The sequence below is a fragment of the Notechis scutatus genome, chromosome 1 (genome assembly GCF_049901735.1).
Source record: "Notechis scutatus isolate UNSWTSFEM ecotype Mainland chromosome 1, rNotScu1.2, whole genome shotgun sequence".
Lineage (NCBI taxonomy): Eukaryota > Metazoa > Chordata > Lepidosauria > Squamata > Elapidae > Notechis > Notechis scutatus.
Genome location: NC_142009.1, coordinates 49,261,185 through 49,287,252, shown reverse-complemented (window position 1 = coordinate 49,287,252; position 26,068 = coordinate 49,261,185). Strand labels below are relative to the sequence as shown.

General features: G+C 39.4%; 1 protein-coding gene across 1 annotated transcript in view; it reads right to left on the bottom strand.

Moving 5' to 3' along the window:
• Window positions 1-2,667: 2,667 nt before the first annotated feature.
• Window positions 2,668-26,068, bottom strand: part of DTL (denticleless E3 ubiquitin protein ligase adapter) — a 31,985-nt gene continuing 8,584 nt past the window's right edge. The window contains exons 8-15 of the mRNA XM_087963561.1: window positions 23,547-23,620; window positions 21,759-21,862; window positions 19,806-19,910; window positions 13,996-14,108; window positions 11,596-11,685; window positions 10,830-10,965; window positions 5,797-6,620; window positions 2,668-3,617 (exon numbers count right to left, since the gene is read on the bottom strand). Of these exons, the coding sequence (XP_087819687.1) occupies window positions 3,552-3,617; window positions 5,797-6,620; window positions 10,830-10,965; window positions 11,596-11,685; window positions 13,996-14,108; window positions 19,806-19,910; window positions 21,759-21,862; window positions 23,547-23,620 (1,512 nt within the window). The 3' untranslated portion in view covers window positions 2,668-3,551. The remainder of the gene's footprint in view (window positions 3,618-5,796; window positions 6,621-10,829; window positions 10,966-11,595; window positions 11,686-13,995; window positions 14,109-19,805; window positions 19,911-21,758; window positions 21,863-23,546; window positions 23,621-26,068) is intronic.

Below are 26,068 nucleotides of genomic sequence, written 5' to 3'. Positions count from 1 at the left end.
TGACAGTAGAAATATATCCTACTTTCTTCTTAAACTTAATGACATAAGCCTTATAGCAGGGCCCTTAAAAATTGCCAGAAACAATATCACACAGAAAATGTGAGAAAAAACTCAGTTGAGTTTTTACCTGATTACCTTGTAGGTGCAGTAGAGTACCAATGTCAATCAATGTTTAATCTAAAGTACTTAAGCAATTTAATTGAATAATTACTCCTGGAGTAATATTAGAGAAATAAAAAACAAATATAACAAAACCCGTGCACAAATGCAGTTGAATAAGGGATTGTATAGTCTAGCACACTCCTGTCAAGCCAAACATTCAACAAAGGTAGATGAACTTCTGTCTCATTTTCCTAATGTTTATTAGGTGTATGAGAAACTTTGTTTCATGTGCAAAAGAAATATCAGCATTTGGGACAGATTGTATCTTCTTTCTATGAACATAGATACTTAGCTAAACTTTTATAGTGACACACAGAAATCAAATGAATAGAATGGCATAGAATAGAATAGCAGAGCATAGAACAGAATAACAGAATTGGAAGGGATCTTGGAGGTCTTCTAGTCCAACCCCCTGCTCAGGCAAGAAACCCTATACCATGGGTGTCAAACTCAATTACATCATGTGACATATTGCAAGTTTTTGCCTTTGCAGAGCTGGGGTGGGCGTGGCCTGCGTGTGATGCATTGAGCCTGTGGGCCATCAGTTTGACACCCCTGCCCTATACCATCTCAGACAAATGGTTGCCCAATGTCTTCTTAAAAACTTCCAGTGTTGGAGCGTTTACAACTTCTGGAGGTAAGTTCCACTGATTAATTGTTCTAACTATCAGGAAATTTCTCCTTAGTTCTAGGTTGGTTCTCTCCTTGATTAGTTTCCATCCATTGCTTCTTGTCCTGCGTTCAGGTGCTTTGGAGAATAGCTTGACTCCCTCTTCTTTGTGGCAACCCCTGGGATATTGGAACACTGTTATCATGTCACCCTTAATCCTTCTTTTCATTAAACTAGACATACCCAATTCCAGCAACTGTTCTTCATATAGTTTAACATCCAGTCCCCTAATCATCTTTGTTGCTCTTCTCTGCACAATAGGAACAGCCTGCAGAGCTCTAAGTTGCAAAATGCATCTTGCAGCAACACAGAAATGAATTTCAGAAGGATGACTGGTGTTAAGATCACTTGTAACAAATATCAGTTCGCTGCTGCCCAAGTGAATCTGAAGAAAGCAGAAGTAGTATATTCATTAGAATAGAATATCTGTATTGTCATTGCATTCTACAAATACAATGAAATTTGAAAGCTACTCCAGCAGTGTCCCAAACACCACATCACAATCACACTAGAGTATTTAAAATTTAAAATAATTAAATAATAATCAAAAACCTAGTCTAAAACCTATCTAAAACATATAGTAAGTTAGATAGTTTAAAAATGCCACTATATACATAGGGCTAAATCACATATGCATTGTTTGATTCAAGACAATTATTGCCTTGGAAAAGAAACTGTTTCTCAGTCTATTAGTCCTCATTTTAAGACACCTATAACGCCTCCCTGATGGTAACAGTTCAAAATATGAATATCCAGGATGAGAACGGTCTGTGGAGATTTTTAGTGCTCTAGAGAGGAGTCTGATCTTCGCAATCTCTTCCAAAGAAGAGAGCAACCGATGATTTTTTGTGCTGTTTATAACTCTCTGGAGCATCTTCTTATCCACTACAGAGCATCCAGCATACCACACCGTTACACAGTATGCCAAAATGCTCTCGATGGTAGAACGGTAAAAAGTAACCAGCAACTTCTCACCCAGACCATTCTTTTTCAGCAGCCTCAGAAAGTGCAGGCGCTGTTGGGCCTTCTTTGCAGTGGCCATAGTGTGGACCGACCAAGTAAGGTTGTCGGAAATATGAGTTCCTAGAAATTTAAAACTATGAACTCTTTCCACACAGACTCCATTGATATATAGTGGGAGAGGCTCTGCTTTGCATCGTCTGAAGTCTATAATCAATTCTTTGGTCTTTTTGATGTTCAGGGTGAGGTTATGACTCTTGCACCACAAGACCAGCCTGAGAACCTCTGACCTATAAGCCATCTCGTCTTCTCCTGATATGAGTCCCACCAACGTGGTGTCGTCTGCAAAATTTATTATAGAGTTAGTGGGACAAGAGGGAGTGCAGTCCTAGGTGTAGAGTGAATACAAAAGGGGGCTCAGCACACAGCCCTGTGGAGAGCCAGTGCTGAGAGCAAGAGTGGAGGAAAAATAGCTGCCAATCCTAACAGTTTGGGGTCTGTTAGTAGGAAAGTCCTTTATCCAACAGCAGATGTGAGAGGAGAGGCCCATTTCTAGCAACTTAATTAGCTTAAATAGGTAAAATTAGCTTAAATAGGTAAATACATACCAAATACTGAGAAGGAACGATTATTGAAAACATCAAAATATGCTAATCAGAAATAATTGTGGCAATTATGCAAGAGCAAAGAACGAATGAATACAGAATCTCAGCACATCCATGCAGATGATTAATATGGACATGATCTGAATTAGCAGTCACTAGTCAGTCCATATAGGAAGATATTTAAAACAAATGAGTTAAAAGATACAATTACTTTCTATAGTGAGCCAATGACTGAGTGACCTTGGGAGTTGTTGATTTATTTATTTATTTGACTTGTTTGCCACCCATCTCACCTTTGTAAGAGATTCTAGGAGGCTTACAAAGAAAAAAAAAGTTCCCCTTTTTTCACCAGGATTATACATTTATTTAGCTATAATACAGCTGATTACTTCATATGTCAAGGAAATACTGAAGAGAAATGCTACATTATCACTTGATATGAAATTACACTTTTTTCTAGACAGTTTTAATAACTTATATATTCCTACTGTGATCTACATGGCAACATATGTCAATTTTAGCAACTTCAGTATGCTATGAAAAGGAAAATGCTCAATACAAAACAATCATGGAGCCAAAAATTTAGCTTTCACCACTTCAAGTGTCAGATTTCCTGCAGGAGTGAGCAGTATGTTTTTGTCCCTCCTGTTTATTATCTGCTCGATTGCAAAAGAAGAAAAAGAGCTGCAATGTTAAGAAAAGTGTACTTTATAAGAAAATATTTTACACCAATACACCAATGGGAAACTGTGAAGCATAAAATAAAGGCATTTCCTTTAGTATCAGGCAGATCAAGTAAAGCATTCTTGAATGGATGATTTGTTTTGCATTATGTGTTAATTTAACAATTGAAAGTACATTCAAATAGGTAAAAGTATACTCAAAAAACATTTTGAAAAAATATTTTCTGCAATTTACCATAAAAAAATAATCTTAAATCAAAGGGATTGGCTGTTTCATTCATTGAACCTGTTTCTCCATTTAATTAGTGTCCTAACGAATTAAATGCAAGACAGTAAATAGAAAAAAAATAAACACAGGAAACATTAGTTTTAATTAAAATGCATGGGAATCTTTTTTGTGAATAAAACTACATCCATCTGGGTTAATAAAAAGCATGTTTCATCATTAAGGTACACTCAAAGCATAGTTCTTTAGTTTTTTTGCGACTTTCGCTCGAAGTACGAACAAATCTTCCTCATTGTTATTGTAGTTATAATCTGTAAGATTAAAACAAACAAAAAATCTAGTCAAATATAATTATCAGCATAAAAGGTTTCATCTTTACAGTTTTGTCCTTTCCAAAGTCATTCTAATCAATTTCTCTACATTAGCAGCTAACTAATTATCATACATGATTTCTTATGTAGCCAGAAGTTAATCAGCAGTCGTGTCTAATAGGGTACTCTAAATCAATCTAAGAAGGCTTACACCAGGGGTGTCAAACTCAATTTTATTGAGGGCCAGATCAGCTCGCAGACCCACCCAGCCAGAAGGAGGCAAAGCAGCCAACTAGAAAGGCCGAGTAGAAGTGGTAAAAGCATGCCCATTCTCAGCAGGCAAAAGGCGGCCACTGCGAGCGGGGAAAGCACGATCCACATCGGCGCTATGGCCACCCAAGCCCAGCCGGGATCACATGCCTTCCCCCCACATCTCTGCTTGGCCTGGGTAACCAGGGCTCTGATGGGAATCTTGCTTTCCCCACTCTCGGTGGCCTTTTTTTGCCTCCTGGGCCTGGGCCTGAGCTGCTGGTAGCCTCGGTGCACAGGGTTTGTAAGTGGAACGCGTCTTTCTAGCTAGTCGCTTTGCCTCTTTTGGGCTGGGTGGGTCTGCCGAGTAGTGGCAGAGTCGCCACCCAGGAGCTGCCAGGAGTAGAGACCCCCAGTGATGCACCTCCTTCAGCGGGACTGCTCAGCAAGGAAAGCTGAGCCCCGCCCTGCCCTGCAAGCAGCAGCTCCAGAGTGCTTTTGGGGTGCTGCCTGACAGACGCAGTTCCTTCAGACGGAGCCCCCCAGGCTGTGGTCCCTTCCCTGGACTGAAGGCAACCTTCTGTCTTGCAGGCTCCCCCCCTTCCCCCCACTGCATCTCCATTGCAAGCTGAGGATTTCAGCCAAATTCCCTGCTTGGCCAGCATTCCTGGAAGGCGCAGCTCATAGCACCAGGCCTGCCCAGCACGAAGGAGGCAAAGTAGCCAGCTAGAAAGGCTGAGTAGAAGTGGTAAAGCACACCCAGGTCCAGCAGGCAAAAAATGGCCACCGTGAGGGGGAAAGCCAGATCCCAATCGGAGCCCTGGTTACCCAGGCTCAGCAGAGATGGAGGGAGGCATGCGATCCCGGCTGGGCTTGGGCGGCCACAGAGCCAATGCGGATCGAGCTTTCCCCACTCGCAGTGGCCGCCTTTTGCCTGGTGAGAATGGGCATGCTTTTACCATTTTGACTCAGCCTTTCTAGCTGGCTGCTTTGCCTCCTTCGGGCTGGGCAGACCTGGTGCTCCAGGTGGTGATGGCAGTGACCTAATGGACCTGCCTGGCTTATGCAACAGATTTCACTATAGAAGCCAACTTCCTATTTAGTGCAGGAATTAAAGCAACACAGTTTATGTGTTGTTTGTTTGTACACATCTAGTAACAAGATGTGAAAGTGGTAAACAGTATCACTATCAGATCTATCCATTATCAAAAAGAGACAGACAGAAACCAATCCTCTTGGACAAAAGAAATAATCATCTAGCAAAACATTCAATCACATAGCATACTTTTCTGCTTGGAGTGGGGGCAGGATTTAAAAACCCAACAATAGTACATTTATGAAATCTTTACTAGCCTTACACCTTGAAAAATAAAAAACATCATCTCTATACCATTAAAGATTTATGCTATACAGCCTTGCCATTAGTTTTAGAACGTAGAACAAAAGACAGCAAGTATAAAATTCATCCAAACTCTGTAGATAAAGATTAGAAACTCCATATTTCTACATGCACAAACATGTGCTGTATAAAAAAACTGACCTGCAGAGCTAATTGAGCTATGTAGGAGGCAGAAGTTCTGTTTATACTTTAATTCTGTCTTGGAAACTGAGAAACTTAATTTCTGACAATTGAATATCCCTACTTCATAAGTCAGCATTAAAGATTCTTCAAACTATTTATGTGCTCCCAAGCATGGGCTACTTCCCCATCTTTGCTTCTTATGCACCAGAGTGATGCTCTTTGGCTATATAATACTGACTTAATTTGGTAACTAGTCCTCTCTCCCTATCTCTTCCTACTTTTTATAGCAGAGATTATTTTTCTACTTGTTAGCATGGATGGTGTTTTTACTACAATATATAATACTTGTAAGAAGAATTTTGACCAAATTAAAATAGGTGTTTTAGCAACCATGTGTAATTTACTTACAGGCCCTGGTGATGTAGCTCCTGTCCTAGCTTCCATTCGTTTTGTGCTTGGATTCCGTAATGGTGAGGATGACCTACTGGAGTTATTCGTTTTGTTAGTTCGTAGTTTATTTCCCAAATCAGACAGCCAGGTTCTTTTGTCAGTAGAACCATTCTCCTTGTCAACCATCTTCTCACAAGGTGTCTCCATAAGATGTGGATAATTTAGACAAGTGGCAGAAGAACAAGGACTACTAGGAGAAAAGGGCTCTTTCAAGCTTTGACTATTCTGTACTTCTCCATTAAGAGTAAGGTAGTTTCCTCTACAAGGCTTTGAACTTGCTGCCAAAGTGAACTGTTCTTGTCTGGATTTCTTAGACTCTGGATGATGTTCAGTCATACAGTTACAGATTTTGAGACACATCATATTTTCTTCCCTACTGGATTCTAACCTTCTCTTGGCACGTGTTTCTGACCTCAGATGTGGTGAGGTGGAAGCAAAGGCAGTGTCAGGAATATCTGCTGCAGCTATTTGTGGAGAAACTATCTTTGTTTCCTTTATAGGTGGAGATGAATTTGGAGTCTTTGTAGCCCACTGTTGAATGGACGTAGTTGAGGAAAGTGCTAGTTTTGATAAGGTGCTTGAAGTGACTTTCTGCTTTGCAGGAGTGAAGGTGCAAATTGAGATGGTTGGTGTCTTGGCAGAAGATGATGTTGGTGTGTTGGTAGGAAGCGGAAGATCTCCCGTGTAAGTTGGAGCACAAGCAGCTGGCTGTGGTGAAGAAATAAGAGGGCTGCCTGTTGGAAGAACTTTAGGTGGAGTACCATGCCTGCTGCTAAGAACTTCTAAAAGGAAAATAAAGCAGCTTTAGTGAAGATAAAATAACATGAGGGAAAATATAGCAATGTTGCACACTAAACTTATTTAAATATTTAGTATCTGAATGACTCGGATTTGAAGGGTTTTTTTTCCTGTGTTTTCTTAGTAGACAACCTGAGAATTGCTACTTAGGAAAATGTGTATAAAGTTATTTAGAAATACTTTACTTCTAGGAAAATTCAATGCATCTTGGCAAGGGTTTTGTGGTAAAAGACAAAATGATAAATCTGAAGAAATCAGGCACTTCCACAAAAGAACAAAGGCCTTGTTCAAGGAATTGCTTGGAGAATTTGCCTTTACACTCTCAAATATAAAAATAAATGGTAAACATATCTGTATCCCTTTTCCAAATATTAAAATTTCAGAAAGCCTGCCAGCAAAATCTGAGCATATATAATTCCTAGGTAGCCACAGTAGCACTGGCTGTGTCAGTGAATGGGAGGAGAGAGGAAGTACAAACCGCTTGCATGCTTTTATCTAGATAGCCCTGAAATAGAACTGAGGTTAAGACAATATGAATCAGTGCAAATAACTATTTTGTGTATTTAGCATATGCTTTGTATTCAACAAACCAAGGTTTCAAAAGGAAGCCTGCTTATGTTTGCTGAGTTCATGGACTCCCTTTCCCATTTCTAAGCTGTTTCAGGAGAAAATGAAGGAGAATAAGGATTGAGACATTTTATATAATACTACTGCCAACTTTATAAAGATGCAGAATGCATATCACAGTTTTCAAGCCAGAGGATTAAATAGCACTCTTCTTTGTCTATGGGAATAGGAAGTGATTCTTTTAAAGTTTCCTAAGAGAACAATGATGTATATGTGCATGTGAGATACTCACAGCATGCAAGAGAACTGGCACATACCCTCCTATTGTTCTGCAAGTTTCCTGCATAGGAATTTTATATTTACAGAACAATTTACTGCCATTCCTACAACTAGAAATATGCCATTTGCAAAGCTCACTCATACATCACCATAATTCATTTTTTGGGAACTTCCTTGTAAAAGAGAGATAAAAAGGATTTATCACATATGATTGTGCGGTGAGTTGCAGTCAATAGATAGAAGTGAAGACACTCTTGTAACACTAAGTTTAAAGACTCATGTCTAACAATACATTCTTTACCCTGGAAGTTTACCCCTCTTTGCAAGTAAGTTAAGAATGACATTCTTCTCATGCAATGCACATAAGGTCAAAAGAAATATCCTTGCCACAACTGTTAAATGCTATTCATGCACCAATGGCAATATATAAAGTAGCAAAAATATACATAACAGGAATAGCTTTTCTATTTCTGTCCTTTGTGGGACTGAGGGTGAGGGAAATGGTAAAGAAGTCTAGTTTAAGACCATCAATGCAATGCCATATAACTATAATCCAACATTTGGACAAACTCCAAAGAATTACTGTAGATTAAAAACAATTTTATTATTATAGGAGTGTGGTCTGAATAAGGAAACCATATTTGACAATTAAATACTTAGATTGCTTTTGATATGCAATACATAAATAAATCTTTCTCACCAAATATCACATGATTAGTTAAGAATTCATTAACACTAACCACGTACAGAATACAGCTTTTGCTATTATTATATCATAGGTATCTGGCATTCTATGATATAAAATACATGAAACTCTGGGAGTTCTTCAAACACTTATGAATTCCACACACTTAAAGAGGGACTGAATTTTCTACAGGTCATCTCATTTTATCACTATATTTCTCCTTTATCATTTAAATATAACAGAATACTTCATTCTTGGAGAAATAGTACCTTCCTTCAACACAGAGAAGAGTGTTGATATCCCCAAAATCTTTGGAGGTGGTGGTGCATTTTTTTAAATAAAAAGTAGTCTGATTATTTAGTAAAAAAAATACTAGAGAAATATCATCTCATTTGTTGCATGACAGATATTGTTTGAAGAAATTAATGCATTTGTTTAGATAGAACCATGTGTTAATTTTTATATTTGGGATGCTGGAAACAATCTATAACATGTTCAGCATCAGATAGATTTAGAATTTGAAATATTGCATTGATTATTAAACTAACCAATTTCTAGCGAAACTACCGTGTTTCTCCAACAATATGGCCTCCACCAATAGGAAGGCCCAGCATGTTTTTTGGGCATAAAATCAAATTAAGCCCCTCCCCCCAAATTTAGGCCTATTTTAAAATATGCAAAATAAGGGGAAGGGCGGGAGACTTGCCGTTAGGAGCGCCCGGTGGGCCGGAATTCTCGCCACCAGCCGCTCCTAATGGGCGATCATGGCCAACCACAGAGAGCTCCCTACTCCCACCTTTGCTGCAGACACCTTTGGCACCCGCCGCTGTTGCTTTCCTTCTGCCCATTACGCCGCCACGTTTGGAGCTGCCGCTTCCGTGTTTGGAGTGCCGTCGCCATTTGGAGCTCCAAACGCGGAAGTGGCAGCTCCAAACATGATGGCAGGCGATCTTTTTATTTTGGTCCGCGCGAAGTTCAAAGCGAGCAAGAGAGGGAGACTGCGATGCCTCCATCCAAGATGGCAACCTCACTAGTGGATCACAACGTGGCTGGAAGCCCGAATCGGCGGGATACGATGGCGATCTTTTTGGAGCGAGAGGAAAGGGAGAGAAGAGTTGCGAGGCGTAATTTGCAGGAGGAAGTGGGTGTACCCCACGGCAGGGAGCCCAAGGAAGAAGGGCTGGTAGGCAACGGAGAGCGTCCCGTAGCTCCGGAAGCAGCCTAGAGACGCGCCCGGGAAGAGGCGCAGATGCTGCCTTGTAGTCCCCAAGCCAACTGCGTGCGCCGCCTTTAGTTATGTGCGCTCCGCGCTTTGGGCATCTCCGTGTGATCGCGACCCTGTCCTTTCCACCTGGCGCCCTTGCTGCTTTCTGGCTCTTTAGCAACCGGCTTCGTGTTTGGAGCACTGCCGCTGTTTGGAGCTCCAAACGGCGGCGGAAGCTCCAAATGCGGAAGCTCCAAACATGACGGTGGGCGATCTTTTTATTTTGGTCCGCGCGAAGTTCAGAGCGAGCATGAGAGGGAGACCGCGATGCCTTGCTAAAGAGCCAGAAAGCAGCAAGGGCGCCAGGTGGAAAGGACAGGGTCGCGATCACACAGAGATGCCCAAAGCGCGGAGCGCACATAACTAAAGGCGGCGCACGCAGTTGGCTTGGGGACTACAAGGCAGCATCTGCGCCTCTTCCCGGGCGCGTCTCTAGGCTGCTTCCGGAGCTACGGGACGCTCTCCGTTGCCTACCAGCCCTTCTTCCTTGGGCTCCCTGCCGTGGGGTACACCCACTTCCTCCTGCAAATTACGCCCGCAACTCTTCTCTACCTTTCCTCTCGCTCCAAAAAGATCGCCATCGTATCCCGCCGATTCGGGCTTCCAGCCACGTTGTGATCCACTAGTGAGGTTGCCATCTCGGATGGAGGCATCTCTTGCTCGCTTTGAACTTCGCGCGGACCAAAATAAAAGATCATCGCCGTCATGTTTGGAGCTGCCACTTCCGCTTGGAGCTCCAAATGGCGACGGCACTCCAAACACAGAAGCGGCAGCTCCAAACGTGGCGGCGTAATGGGCAGAAGGGAAAGCAACAGCGGCGGGTGCCAAAGGTGTCTGCAGCAAAGGTGGGAGTAGGGAGCTCTCTGTGGTTGGCCATGATCGCCCGTTAGGAGCGGCTGTTGGCGAGGATGCAAGGGGGGGAATTAAGTCACCCCCCGAAAAGACGGCCTAGCCGTTTTTTCGGGGCTCAAAAAAAAATAAGGCCCGGCCTTATTATGTGAGAAACATGGTACTTCAGAAATCTTTATATTGATTAAAACATAGGTTTATTTGCTGGAATATTTTACAATAAAACCCAATTTTATATATTCTTTTGATTTCTACTGCCATTTTTTGGTTTTATATATTTTTAATTTTGACAAATATATACAACAAATTTGTTGTGAATGAGAATTATAGTAGGGCCTATGCAGTTTTTAAGCTCTTCTCATTATTAGTATACATTGCACCATAAAAGTGATGTTCTTTATGATATATACAGATTATTGTATGATTCATATAGGCTGAATTTAGAGAAAATTAGGAATAAATTATATTTTGTAATTTATTTTGTAAATAAGTTTTCTAAGATCTAAATCCACATTAGAGAAAAGTGATCAATAATTCACAAGGCCTTACCTGTTTTGTTTTGTTCTACTAATGTCTTTTGATCAGTCCAACCCACCAATCTGGTTTTGTCTATCCAGGTCTTTTCTTTGGTGTTTTGCCTCAAGCGCCAAATTTTGATAGTGTTGTCATCTGAACAAGTGGAAATCTGCAAAATGGCATGACAAATATTGCACTGTTTAAAATATGGAATATAAAAGAGTGGGCAAATTACTGGCTGTATATGGATTTTACTATCCAATTTACAGTACCCACACTGGATGAAACTGATATCTCTTTTAAGGAACACTCCCTAAAAGTCATCAGTATCACCCATTAATGGAATTAAATATTGCTAAATAATTTTTTTTCTTAGGATTGCCCATGTATCTTATATACAGAGGCGATGCAGGCCTCGGCCTACAAAAAAAGTAATCAGCCATGCTGCATTCACTTAGGAAGCCCTATCAAACTCAGTGTTCTTACTTCTGATCAGACAACCATTTCATTACATTACACTTTACAATAAAGCAAGAACTGATTTCTATATACATGTTTAATCTGCATGATAAAAAGGAGTAGGATAAGCCACTTGAGGACCAAAGATTTCTGGGGAAAGCATGAAGTGTATAAGGAAATAGGAAGAAAAAAAATGCTTGGAATAAAGAACCTTTAAAAATAGCTATCCATGTTTTAAAAACAAGAGAAAATACGTCACATGTTTCCTTTTGCAAAAAGAGAAAATGGAATATAACAATAACAAAAAAAAAAAAAAAAAGACAAAACACCAGAAAGAAACCTTAGTGAAATCAGATGGACACCAGGCGACAGAAGTGACTTCTTGCAGGTGGCCATGAAGTACCATTGGAGGAAGTTGTGGTTCAGATATCTATATATAGACACAAGGGGAAAAAAAGTATCAGGAAAGATTCTTGCTTATTAGCACAAGGGACACAATTCAAAGTAGGACACTTGATCTTCTAGACATCTAACCTTTGATTTCACTCAATGGAGAATTCTCATTACTCCCTGCTTTTACTACAGAAACCATCCCTAATGGATACCCAAATTGGCTGGATCTCTGCAGTCATTCTTAGCTGTAAACTGTAGTGTAATAAATATAGACAATTCAAGTTAGAGAAAACTGATGCAAATTGTCAAAGAGCTTCTATCATGTATTGTTGGTTAAAGGACAAAAGGAAGTAGAGAAACCAAACACATCCTGAAGAAATGTATAAACATTGTAGCTACATCTGTAAGATAAATTGTATATTCAAAATATGCAAAAGCTAAATCCAGATTATGGGTAAAACTAAGATCAATACTGTAAAGTCCAAATTTTGAAAATTTTTTACCCAGTGTTACGTTTTTCCTATTTTTCATTATAAGCTGATGAATTATGCAGCTGAACCTCTACTTCCAGCCACTAGTAATATGGTCCAAGTATCATTATTCCAGATTTTGACCTTGATTTTTAAAGCCATTTCCCTTGGTCTTTTACACATATATCCTAACATGTAAAGCTGATGAACTTTAAGACTGTTATATTTTCTCAATTTAAAATCTTTAAAATACATACACAGATCTCTTGTGATGTCAATCAATCAACATAAATTTGTGATTATTTTTTCAAGTTCTCAGCATAAGGTATCACACATGAATTTTATACCTGGCTCAATAGTAGTGCTTATGAGAGGGATCTAGGTGTCATACTGGACCACTGCTTAAGTATGGCTCAGCAGTGTGCTGCAGCTACAAAAAGGTCAATGCAGTCCTAGGTAGCATCAACACAGGGACAGCATCAAGATCACGGGAACTGATGGTATTACTCTTTACTGCAGTAGCGAGGCCGCACTTTGAATACTGCTTTCTTCCCCCAAGATCGGACAGCCTCTGCCGTTCTATCCTTCCACTTAAAACCTAGCTTCCCCCCACCCCAAGTTTTGTGATAGGGTGAAGTCAGGACTGGACAAGAGTGTGAATGCATCAGAGAAGTGTGGCCATGACACCAGGTTTTCCTGTTTTCAGTTTTATTGCTGTTAGTTTTACAATATATATATTTATTGGTTGTAAGCTACCAGAGTTGTTTTTAAAATAGGCAACTATATAAATGTTTTAAGTAAACAAATTGTATAACTCAAAAATTATGCAGATGTTAGCATGAAACAGTTTATGCTTCATATTTTGCCTTGAATGTTTATATTTTGAGAATTCCATCCTTTTTGGGAAAATGTTTTGAAGAGGAAACTTTGTGATAAGAAGAAATATGCAGACATTGGTAACTAGGTGGTGATGAAACAATCCTAGAGCCATTAAAATGTTAATATTTGATGTTAATAATGATCTTAATATTCAAGACACCTAGGGAATCAAAAATATTGAGAAAGCAATTTCTCAAGGTTCTTAGAAAGTGTTTAAGGAGCACTCAGTTAGGCTTCCTGAATACTAGGTCAAGAGAATCAAATGCAAAACAAAAGGAGGTTGTTCTAAAATTAAATAACATACCTACTGATTTAAATGAGTTTTTAAAAATCGTATTGGATTATTTTAGAAATCTAATTTAATATAAATCACTTAATTTTGCTTATTTTATATTAGATAGGTTAACCTGAAATACCCTAATGTGTCACTGGATGCATCTCTCCACAGAAAGCTTGGCATGTAAACTAAGTTTCTGAGCTGCCAGCTGATACTGGCAAATGTTACTAAAAACTCTAACTGAACTATCATAATAAATTCTTAACTGCTGGAAATTGAGGATCATGGAGATAGGAGAAGTGAAAGAAACCTAATTGCGATGGAGTTTATAAACCTTGGGAAATGATTAGCTTAAAAAATAAAACCAATTATGACTATTAAACTTTGGTTAATGTATAGACTCTTGTTAAATATAAAGCAAGAACTTCCAGCTTTTTGTAGTTGCTGAAAAACAACTGAAAAGAGATTTTTAAAGGCCTATTAAAACCAGATTAAGATCAGCAACTAGAAATACAGAGATGGTAGAGGTAGGAACTTAGCTCTGTTTTATGTCTGGACTTGTATTCAGGTTTGACAGCTGTGTACTTTAGACACAGTATGCTGGAAACATGGTTCAGTGAATCTTATTATCTTCCCTCTGTGCCTACATATCAATCTTTGCTGTGCAAAATGAACATAAAAATAACATAGCAATGTTGTGGTCAAAGCCAACACTGCTTACCTTCCAGATATAGGCACACTGGTCACTTGACCCACTGATTAAGAACTGGTTATCTGGGCTAATGCTGGATTTGACATAGAAGCTGGAATTTTGATGTCCACTGAAAACTGACACTGCAATTCAACAAAAAACAAAGAAAAACAACCATATTCAACTTAGAGCTGAATGTGAAGATAAATCCTTTACATCACATAGTATTTTACATAGAGAAGGCTCTAAACCATTTAGTACCATCTCAGAAGCAGATTAATCAAAGTTTTATTGCCAAGGCCTTTATTTGTATACATTACATAATTACCAAAAGGATATAAATTGAGATTTTAGGACATTCAAATACAAATTACTCCTCCCTTTGAATGGTCAAGAATTAAAAATAAATAGGACGTATATAGATGATGGAAAGAAGTCAGATCACAAAGGAAAAGTATATAGACAATAGCCCTGAACTGGAAAGGAAAAGCAAAAAAAAGAGCTTAACAAAGAATATTACAATTAACAATTAACAATTTAATTATTAAATTTCAAAATAAAGGTAAAGAATTGATATACCTGTCATTAAGTGAAGAAGGCAATAAGCATAACAAGAAAGAAAAAACACACTCAGCTATTTTGGGTCAGTTTTCTCCAACAAATATGTATTCTATTAGGAAGCTGCAAGGAGTAAAGAAAAGGGCAAGACTGAATTTTGAGCTTGATGGAAACATGGTGAGATTTCAAAATTTTGAATTTTCTCAATTTTGAATAAATATTAATCTCCAGAGGTAGATTAATTTCATCCCAGTGAACTGAAGTAATTGATTGTCTGGCTGCACCTTCATGTATTATATTTTATCCTGGAAAACTGATGAAGTGCCAGAGTAGAAGAGAGCAAATGTGCCTAACTTCAGAAGAAGGGAAAAGAAGAGGCTGGAAAGTACTGATGAGTTTGGATAACAATGATAAGTGGGAAGGTTCTGAGAAAGATACCTGGGTTCTATGCTCTTCAATATTTCTATTCATGTTCCATGTTTTGGAAGAGACATAGAGAACAATTATCAATGTTTTAATGAGACAAAATCATATTGAAGATCTAATACCATAGTGTAGAAATAAATTCCAAAACTAAATTACATATAAAAATGAAAAATTTCAATTAGGAAACAAATAAAATAAAAAAGTACAATTTGATGAACATCTGATGTGTTAATATTACTTAAGGGAAAAAATAGAAAAGTAGCTAGCTGCGAATCTGAATATGGGTCAGTACTGTGATATGGTCACAAAAATACATATTTGATTCAGGTTGCATCAATGGAAGTAGAGGTAATCCTTGACTTACAACCACAATTGTAACTCCAAAGAGCCCAAAATTTCTGTTGCCAAGTGAGACAGTTGTTACGTGAGTTTTGCCCACTTTATGACCTTTCTTGCCATACTTGTTAAATGAATCACTGCAGTTGTTAAGTTAGTAACATGGTTGTTAGGTGAATCTGGCTTCCCCATGGGCTTTTTTTGGTCAGTTCGCAAAAGATGATTACATGACTCTGGGACACTGCAACCATCATAAACATGGGTCAATTGCCATGCACCCAAATTTTGATCGTGTGATTATGGAGATGCTGCAATGGCTGTGTGAAAAATGGTCACTTTTTTCAGTTCCATTGTAACATTCACTAAATGAACTGTTGTAAGTCGAGGAGTATCTGTATACCTTTTATATCCTAGAGTAATCCTTCTGTTTTATTCTGTGTTATCAGATTCCACTTGAGAAACACTGTCTAATCCTGGGAACCATATTTAAGAATTGAGAAAAACTAGAAAACATTCAGGACTAACGATAAGCTCAGGGGACTAGAAAACTAAAGCCTATAATAAGAGAAGTTTGAAGGAACTGAGATGTTTACACACCAATATGTGCAAATACAGAAGAGGGGAAAGATCTCTTTTAACCCAGAGCACAGGGCACAGAATAATGTTTTTAAGCTACAGGACAAATTCCAACTGAATGTTAGGAAAATCTTTCAATAGTAAGAGCAATTTGTAAGTGAATTGAATTACCCAAAGAGCTGACAGCTCCTCTTCACTGGATTTAAGTCAGTGAAGCCAGAGAGCTATCTGAAAGTTATTTGAATTCTTGCATTATGCAGGCTTAGATTTAATAGCCTGTGGTTTCTATTTGTATGGTTATAATAACTTCACAATGGACAAACATTGCTTTAAAGTAAAAGAGGAACAATAAGATAACAGGCTAAAAATATAACCACAATTAAGTAATATGAGAAATAATTAAGATACTTTTTCAACTCAGGCAATTTTCTTAAAGAGCTAGTACCAGCAGCTAAGATATTTGGACAAACATGGAATACTCACAATCAAAGGAAAAGGAACATGGGATGCATAAAATTTACTCAATGCAGCAAAATAAAATGTGCCACCAAAGGTGTGTAAAATGTTTCGTTTCAATTGTATAAAACTATTGCTTTTTTCATTTCCTGAAACTGGTATCTTATTTTGTTAAGAAGGATGTGCAGTGACATAGAGATATGGGTTACTTGGCTATTTTTAAACTTTAAAACTAAAGCCACAAAGAACTCTGAGTTGTCACCAGCAAAGGGAGTTGTGTGCAATGGACATTCTGCAATGGAGAGTGGGATGTCAGATTCCTATACTCAGCACAGGTAGTTAGAGACCTTCTGATCAGTATTGAAAAGAAAACTTGTTAGATGTAGATGGATAGATGCTTATGGATATAAATATTATAATCCAACTTTCTCCAACATAGTGCTGTCTAAACATGGCTTCAAACCATGTTATTTCAAGCCTGCATCAGAATTGCTACCAGTAATGGAAACTCCTTTAGTTCTGGAGATTGGCCACTAATTTTACTATTTTCTCAGCATACAAATTCAGCAGAATATTTTCCCATTGTTTTATAACACCAAGAGTTGCCCATTCGTCTTTTCTAAGGGAACCATAAGAGATGCTTGATCTGCCTTCTTGTTGTCATCTGTCAGAGCAATTAGCATGTTGCTTTGTCCTGTTTCAGGTTGAACACACACAGAGTAGGATAAGCAAGCATTTTCAGGCTTTAGTAGGCAGAGTGCAATTGCTCACACATCTTAGCAGTGCTAAACAGGAAATCAAAGTCTTGCCTGTAAAAGTCCAAAGTCAAATCAGAACATAGGTAAATCATAAGTCCAGAAGCAGTTGAAAGGTCTAGGCATCAGGATAGCCAGCCAATTCTGGAACCAAAAAAATTGAGATTCGGATGGTACAAGACAAATTCCTTGTGTGTCCAACCATACTTGGCCAATAAAGAATTCTATTCTATTCTATTCTATTTTATTCTATTCTATAGGGGATTCAAAGTCATGAAAATATAGAACATTTAAGCAGTAGCCCCCTACGGAAAAACCAGTTGCTGATAGTTGTTGTAATGTAGGTTCAATTAAGGCTATTGCTAGTTTGTATCTCAATGAGTTAAGCAGAATTCCTCTGAGAACATGCCATTCTTAGTTCTCTGGAGTTTGTAACATGTTATCAGGGATAGCACTGCTTGGAATTGGCACCTCTGTCATCTGATTCATACTGATTCTCCCAAATGATTGACAAGGTTGACCACAGGTAGTTAATTGCTCTCCAATTCCTCTGGCTGACATTTGTCCAGTGCAGGCTCTTCTGTGTTTGAATGCTCTTGACTTGAAAGAGATCATGACAGTTAGGATAGGTAGATCCAAGTTAATTTTTAATCTCTCTTGTATCTGGGCCTTGAAATCCAAAACAATCATCTTCTTCTAGTAGGAGTAGAGTGACAGAATCAAGAAATGAATTTGACCATTTAGAGCAGCTTTCTTTATTCTGGTACCTGCTAGGTGTATCGAGGCTGAAAATTCTGGGGACTGCATTTGAAATATATACGGAAAGCATCAGATTGAGGAAAAATTACAATTACAAATATATCAATTCACCTCCAGAAATTCATAATTAACTCCATGCTGCTATTAAGGCAGCTTTATAAAACTGCATATTTTTGGAGCTATGAGTAAGCAAGTAGATATATGTGCAATGTTCTGATAAAACAAGATGCTAGTGCAATTCCCAAGATGCATACAGCATTTTACAATATTGTTTGAACAAAAATAGAGAAATAGTTAGAGAGAAAAACTAAGATCCACCAATTTATACTAGATCAATCAATTTAGGCTAAATTACTATTCAAGCACTAGAAATCTTTATAGATGCTAGCAAAAATTGAACCAGTTTTCCAATGTAGTCTGGATTTTTTTCTTTCTGCTTGGTAGCCTTCCATTAGAAACACTCAAATAAAAATGGATGTAAATACCTTCCTTATCTGACCTTTCCCCTTTTCTCAAAATCCAAGTCCTTATCAGTAATACTTCCATAGCAAAAAAAAGAAAAAAGCATTTTCCTACATTTTCAAAATATTCTAATTGTGGAGTTGCCACATCTATCCTTCAGAAAACCCAATTTACCAAAATCAACTGAACCTTCTGACTCTTGCAGAATTACAGAATATAGCATACAGGTAGATTGTTGGAATGTAGCCAGATTTCCATGGACAGTTCATTTTACTTCCTTCCAAAGAGGAAGAAAAGAACAATTAAAACTTAATAATACCCACTATTCCAAACATATTTAGGTCAATCTTTCAGTACTTGCTGTTTTCTTGTGGTCTGAGAGGTACCGTATATGCCGGCGTATAAGACGACCCCCCAACATTTCCACTCAAAATATAGTTTGTTATATACTCGCCCCCTCTTCCGCACGCCTTCCACTTTTGCACTTTTTTTTTTTGTCTACCGTGGAAGCGAATCCCGTGAAGCTGAAAGGAGCAGCCAGCCTTCTCCAGCTCCCAAGGAACGCAGGCTCGCACCGCCCGGGCTCCGCTGAGGTATCCGGCTGGGGCTGTCAGGAGTTGTTACCGCTGGCGCGGCTCCAGTCCCGTGTTGCCTCGGGAAGGGAAAGGCAAAAGGAAGAGCCGCGGCGGCGCTTTGCAATGGCAGCAGCGGCTCCTGGTTTTGCCTTTCCTTCCCGAGGCAACGCGGGACTGGAGCCGCGCGAGCCGCGCCAGCGGTAACAACTCCTGACAGCCCCAGCCGGATACCTCAGCGGAGCCCGGGCGGTGCGAGCCTCGCTTCCTTGGGAGCTGGGAGAAGGCTGGCTGCTCCTTCGGCTTCACGGGATTCGCTTCCACGGTGCAAAAGTGCCTCAGCCACGGGCAGCCGCAGTGCTTCCCAATTACTATTTGCCGGCGTATAAGACGACCCGGCATATAAGACGACCCCCCCAATTGGAGGCATCTTTTTCAGGGCAAAAAAGTCGTCTTATACGTCGGCAAATACGGTAATTTTGCAGACTCTGAAGATGATAAATCAACAAGGCTTGCTTGAGATAAACCCAATTAACAAAGGAATTCACTGACATATGATGTAATAGTTCCACTCGAGATTAATATAAAAGGCCGCTAATGACTATAACACAGAGAAAAGATAAACAAGTAGTCCTCAGACAACTGAGCTTGTTTGTCTAAAGGAAAACAGAGTATGAAGACATTTGTAGGGGTTATAAACTTTCATACTGCAATTCATAGAAGCTGTCCTGATAGATTTGTATATAAAGTATAATCTACTACACACTGCAATTCTATGGACATTCAGCTTGGCAAAAGATATATCAAATATATGGGACTTACTTTTCCTGGAAATGCGTATGGTACTATTGCCAGAGATACAGTAAGTGCATCAGCCATAGCTTTCTAAACCTTTTAAGTACTGTACAGATAACCTGTATCCCAAAACATTAGTACTTACCTGGAGTATTCTTCAGACTTGGCATACAGAACATGTATATATTATCATCAGTGCAGTTAGCAAATAGGTTGGTACCAGTGGAATCCAAAATAAGATTGGAATATCCTAGAATACAGAAGATTCTGTTGTCAGACTTCCCTTCTTAAAGGCTGGATAAGAAACAGCTAATCCCAGGAATAGGAATCTGATTATTAGTATTTATTGGAAGATTAAAGGGTAATTAAACACAAAAATTCCAGCAAGTGCTTTCAAATAAAACACTAAGGCACAAACAGTGTATGGAGGAGAAATTCATCTACGTTTTATGTTATTTCAATACAAAGAGAAGGCTTGCCTTTTTGCGAAGGTGGAATAGCATGCTTTTTTTCATTTTTGGTATATGTGAGTCTTTTTATAGGGAAACTGACTTCTTATGCTTTTCAGTCAGTCTGTGGGTTTTGATAAAAGGAAAAAAATATTTTAAAAAATATTTTAGCACATGCCATATTGCAGTGTAAAAACATTTCTTTGGAAATCAGATTTTATTTTTCTTACATTCATTCAAGGGTGGGATTCTACCAGTTCTGTCCGGCTCTACAGAACCGGTAGCTCTGAAGAGCAGCAGACAGAACCGGTTCTGTGTCTGCTGATGTTTTGCGGCACAGCTGTGATTGAAAAAGCAGGATAAAAGGGCTTTTCCAACCGCTGTGCACCTGCACGCAGCGCTGCTCAGCTGTCTGGGCAGCACAGCAGGTTGTAAATTGCACTCGCGCGACTCGCACATGCATGCGCGATGCACAGCAACAGAATCGGTAGTTATACCGATCGGATCCCATTCCTGCATTCAATTGAGACTGTTTTTCAGAGACTGCCTGAGCAAATCCCTGCAACTTTCTTGGCAAAGATTTTTAAGTAGTAGTTTGCCATTGCCTCCTTCCTAGGGCTGAGAGTGACTAGCTTAGTCATCCAACTGGCTTTGTTTCTAAGGTAGAGTAGAACTCTCACTCTCCCAGTTTCTACTTAAACCACCATACCAAACTGGCTCCATGTAAATCAGACAGAAAATATAAAAAATAGGTAGAAATCAGAAGTATCTAAAAGTGTTTTAAATCATTGCTTAAAAATTAAAAGCCCAGGGAACTGGAAAATTTTGCTCGGCACCAGGAAAAAAAACTGTCCAAAAAACATTCCCTAAGGGGAAACGGCAAAATCCTGTCCTCACCTCCTACTGTCTACATCACGTCAGAGGAAGGAGCAGAGCACTGAGAAGACATACACATATAGGCAGGCTCTTATTATTCAGTCCTGATTAACATCATAGCAAGTCATATTTGCAATATTTTACAGAGTGATTTTGACTGTGACAACATTAGGTCACTCACCAACAGAAATTCTGCTTTTTTTTTTTTGTTTGAAATTCAGTCCACTTGTATTCATTTAGTTCCTTAGTAATGCTATCACTAATCTAGCATGTCAACTGCTATCATTAAATCAGATGTAAAAGAGCTGGATACTGTCAGTGTGTTGTTTAACTCCCAATGACCTGCCTGAGAGACATCATGGAACATTGAAACTCACAAGCGTGAGAAAATAAATTTTACAGCCTCTTATAGCATAAGTAACCAACACAGTATCCTCTCCAAAAACACTACCTTTTTAAAAATCATTTTCCACGATCCTGGAAACACTCCAGTTTACACAGAGGGTAATGTGACAACACTGAACACTATTGACACCTAGATAATTAGCTCATCCTGCCCATTCTCTCAAAGCAGGTAACCAAACAGGGTCACTAATTCCATTAGTTTGTTAAAGCTAGTTCTGAAATCAGGCTAAGACAGATCTTGGTAACTAACCTCAGCGCAAAGTATAATTCTAATGTATGAATACAAAACAGCAAAAGCAAAGAAAGATCTGCTTTGTTTTGAAATGACCCTGATTGTCTTTCTTCTTAAATATTCAGTTATGCCATACCAAGTTTACGGGTACTGTTCCCAGGATAGCTGAAAACTCTGGAGGGCACTGGTTCCTGCCGGTATACATTGTAGTTCTTGCGCAGATCCCATATTTTGATCACACTAAAATTAAGAAAACAGAATTCTTCAGAATTCCATACATACAGTTTGATGTTCTCTAAATATATATGATATGAATTCAGTGAATCATAGTCCCAAAACATGTGAAGGAAGATAAGCATACTCAGACCAAGAATAAAACACTAATTGACGGATAGAATATAGCTTTAATCTACATATTTGTTCAGCTAGCAGGGGAACAATATACATTGAGAAATAGGAAGCATACTATGAATGTCTACTTATCTAATTTATTTAAGTTATAGTTAGCCCAAATCAAAAGATTATGGATGGGTTACAAGATATTTAAAAAAGTCACCTCTCTCCAAAGACAAATATCACTAACACTTTGCTAGGTTCAACAACTCAGTGAAATAAACAATTTTCAATAATAAAATATTGAACTATGTTCAGTAATTTTCTAAATGCCACGAGAGAGAGGACTCAGTGAACCATGGGAAACAGGTCAAGTGTGTGGGTTGCCCATAGAGGCCTGTTGACTTTTTCATGTCCTAACTTCAACAGTTACTTCCCAAGATGTTCTTCCCAAATGCGCAACTCAATTCTGATTAAGCAATGTCTGATGCAGCCCTGTGCTACATTACACATTGCTTTTATAGGAGATTACCAGCAGTCTGCACTGAGCCCAGAGGTTTAGTGATGGTCAGTGCAGCAACAGGAGTTACCTTGCAAGAAACTGATCGGTTTCTATCAATAACTGTGGCTCTATCTCAACAGTTGATGTAACAATTGTGTATAAAGAATGCTTACACATTGTAGACAAATTGTAGCTTCCAGGTCATTTACAAAACTCCTCACCCCCCCAACTGAGTGCATTATAGCAGAGGTCTCCAACCTTGGCAACTTTAAGACTTGTGGACTTCAACTCCCAGAATTCTCCAGCCAGCTCTGCTGGCTGGAGAATTCTGGGAGTTGAAGTCCACAAGTCTTAAAGTTGCCAAGGTTGGAGACCTCTGCATTACAGTACTCCTGGCAGGTAATCATCAAAGTATCAATTATCAAAGTCAGTGTAACCTGATTGAAGGAGGGCTACAACTCATGCATCAGTTAAAGCTGGGCAAAGGTGCCACAATAATGGCCTTCACTTGCTATTTAAAAGCAGCTGTGAATCGAGGAAGAACAACCTCAAGGCACATATCACATTTTATGGGGCAATGCGACCCTGCCTAATGGCCTATGTTAGTACAATGACATCTGCTGATATACAGCAACTCAGCCTTGAAGGGATTTAAATGTACAATACAAATATATTAAAGATTATTTGTTACTACTATCAGGATATCACCGTTCAAGAATTGACAGTACCCAAAGATTGCGACATTATTTTCTTAATTTATTTAATTGTTAAGAGAGACAGCAGCTACATCATACCTTTCAAGCCTATACAATGTGGGAGGGTGTGTTTCACCATGTTCTACTATGATTCAGCTGTAGGATGGATACTCATTTGACAAATGGCTTGGCTTATAATGACATAACTAAATAAGAAAATATGCTGGTTTTTTTTTCTCCCCAGAAAGTCCTTGTTCCCCAGGTAAGAGGCATTTTATGCAGTTTCAATGAAGTTTCATTACAGGAATGTTCACATGAGCAAACAGTCCAAAATGAGAAATGCTTCTCAAAAGAATTTTAAAAAATTGTTGGAAATAGAAGTATTGACTATTACCCATCAACAGCCCCTGCTGAGATTAAGGTATGTTCATCTTGAAGTAGTACCACTGTTACACTCTGCTGAAAATCCTAAGAAGAGAAATGGGAAAAGAAGTCATTTCTCAACAGGCTAATATTATAACAAACTTAATTTCAGTACTGATTTGTACATCTCCTATAAACAGTTTCCCATTTGACACAGTTGGTAATTATTTATTGATGTTTCAAAAACTGTGGCTCTACCTCAACAGTTGATACAATTGTTCCTAAAGAAAAGCACACAAAGGGAAACCTAATTACCACAGTCTTCACATTTATCCACTGAGTCCCACTGAATACAGATATATTGATGTCTAAGTCAGCACAATTGAGATTAGATTTTATGCTTTACAAATTATTAAAACTAACTTCTCAAGATTTAATGTCATCCATGCTTATCTGGATGCAGAATGCAACTTAACCAGAATAATTCAATTTTTCTAAAGTTCCCTAAGTCATTCCTTGGGAGATAGGTTGTAAAGTATGATGTAGCTAGTGCATTTATTTCTAAGCCTACCTTCCAAAGGTAAGCCATAACATAACTAAGAAACTGCCTAATATTTATAGCAGTGAAGAAAAATGCATTTAATCAATTTATTTACCCACCACTTGCACATTGGGATTCTGGGCTATGATTAAGAGAGAGAAAAAAACCCCAACAAACAAATAAAAACAAAGAGCATAGAACATGAGGCTAACACAATCATATTCCCATTGTAAACAGGCTCATCCTACACCCTAGTTCAGGGCCCTGGAGAGAAAACTACATTTTCAATATCTTAAGGAAGGCCAATAGGATTAGGACTATCTGAATCTCATGGGATATGCTATTTAACAGAGAAGCTGAGTCCTGTAAATGGCACTATTTCATACAGGAAACTCAAAGCATGATGGATGTTGTAGAGATCTCTCCACCTAACCTACCTGTCAACTGTCCAGTTGGCAAATCCAGAAAAATTAACTCCTCAAACATTATTTTTCCAAGAATATAAACTTTATTGAATAAATCCACATTGGCACAGAAGAAGTGAAACCAGCTCTGGGCTTTCTGCACAAATGCATGCATAGTTCATTCTCCCTTTCCCCAAAGGCCACCCACATTACATCCAGCAATCACTTCTGTTCATTTTGTTATGAGAACCAGCTGACCACAATGTGCCATCCGCTCTGGGTGTCCTTAAGGGGGCAGAGCCCCGGCAAGATTTCAATAGGGACGTTGTGGGAGGGAGCATGTCTGATTCCTTTTCGCTGAACGCCTTTGCTAGGTCACAGAACTCAAAGGGAACGAGTGGCCCTAACTCCTCACTGACTCCACTTTCACTTTCCTAACTGCCAGCTTGTGCCTGGCGTTCAAGGCTTTTCATTGGCTCCTGCTGGCTAGCCACTTTCTTCCTCATTCGTCACTTGTTGCTGTTCCAATCTACTGATGGATTCCGTTTCTTCAACCAGGCTAGTCCTAGGACCATGGTCTTGGTCATTCCAGGAGCCACAATAAAATAGCCTCTACTGAATCCCAGCCCTGGGGCTCACTGGCTCCTTTAGGCAAGTTGCTGGTGCCCCTCCCATGAGCCAGCTAATTGGGAGAACCCCACGGGCCACCTTAACTTATTCAGCCTCTATCCTAGTTACTTCACTGTCTGAAGGCTAATTAGGCACCGAGTGCACTCCAAGTCCAACAAGGCCAGAGGGCACCAAAATCTCCACCCAGGCCATCATAAGGATGATAGTGCCACTTACCATCAGGTCACCTTCCCATTTGCTGAAGCTTTCATAGAAGACCAAGCCAGATTTTCCATGGATCAGAGTTCCCTCCCTTTTGCTGAATTGGGGAGAGACTTTGCAACCTGTTGAGCCATCCATGTTTTCTCCTTCGGCTTCAAGGTGGTTTATTCAGGTTTGGTTGGACCGGGGCTCATAGTGCAGATGCTGGCATGGCACATAGGAAACACATTCCTGGGGCTCCTGCGGGGCTTCTCCCCCATGGTAGGGGCTGCACCCCCTCTACCTCCATATGGCACTGGGCGTCTCTTGGGCATTCGGTGGGATCAGTTCTCATGCACAATGTGCATCAGGCCAAATTCCACATTCATCACTAACTGGTACATGCTTAAAAATTGTGGAGCATCACCCCAGGGTAGTTGTGATACAGATGCTTCTTCAGCCCCTCCCAGAATTGGTAGACCAGCATATGCTCAGACCAATCTTTCTGGTGAACTTCCAGGCTACAAAATCTTGGATGCCACCAGCCAACTTGCTCTGCCGCAGGGAGCGGATACAATTTTCTGCACCCTAGGCTGCTGTGGGGTCTTCAAATCTGTCTCACAACATCTACATGAAAGCATCCAAACTCTTGCAGAGCCCCCTTGTTGTGGACAGACACCAGCCATCCCGCTGCATCCCAATCCAGGTTTGATGCAATGGCATTGACCAAGGCAGGCTTGTTCGGGTACATTGCTCCATAGCACTTCATGTAGTTCCAGACATGGATCAGGGAGTAAG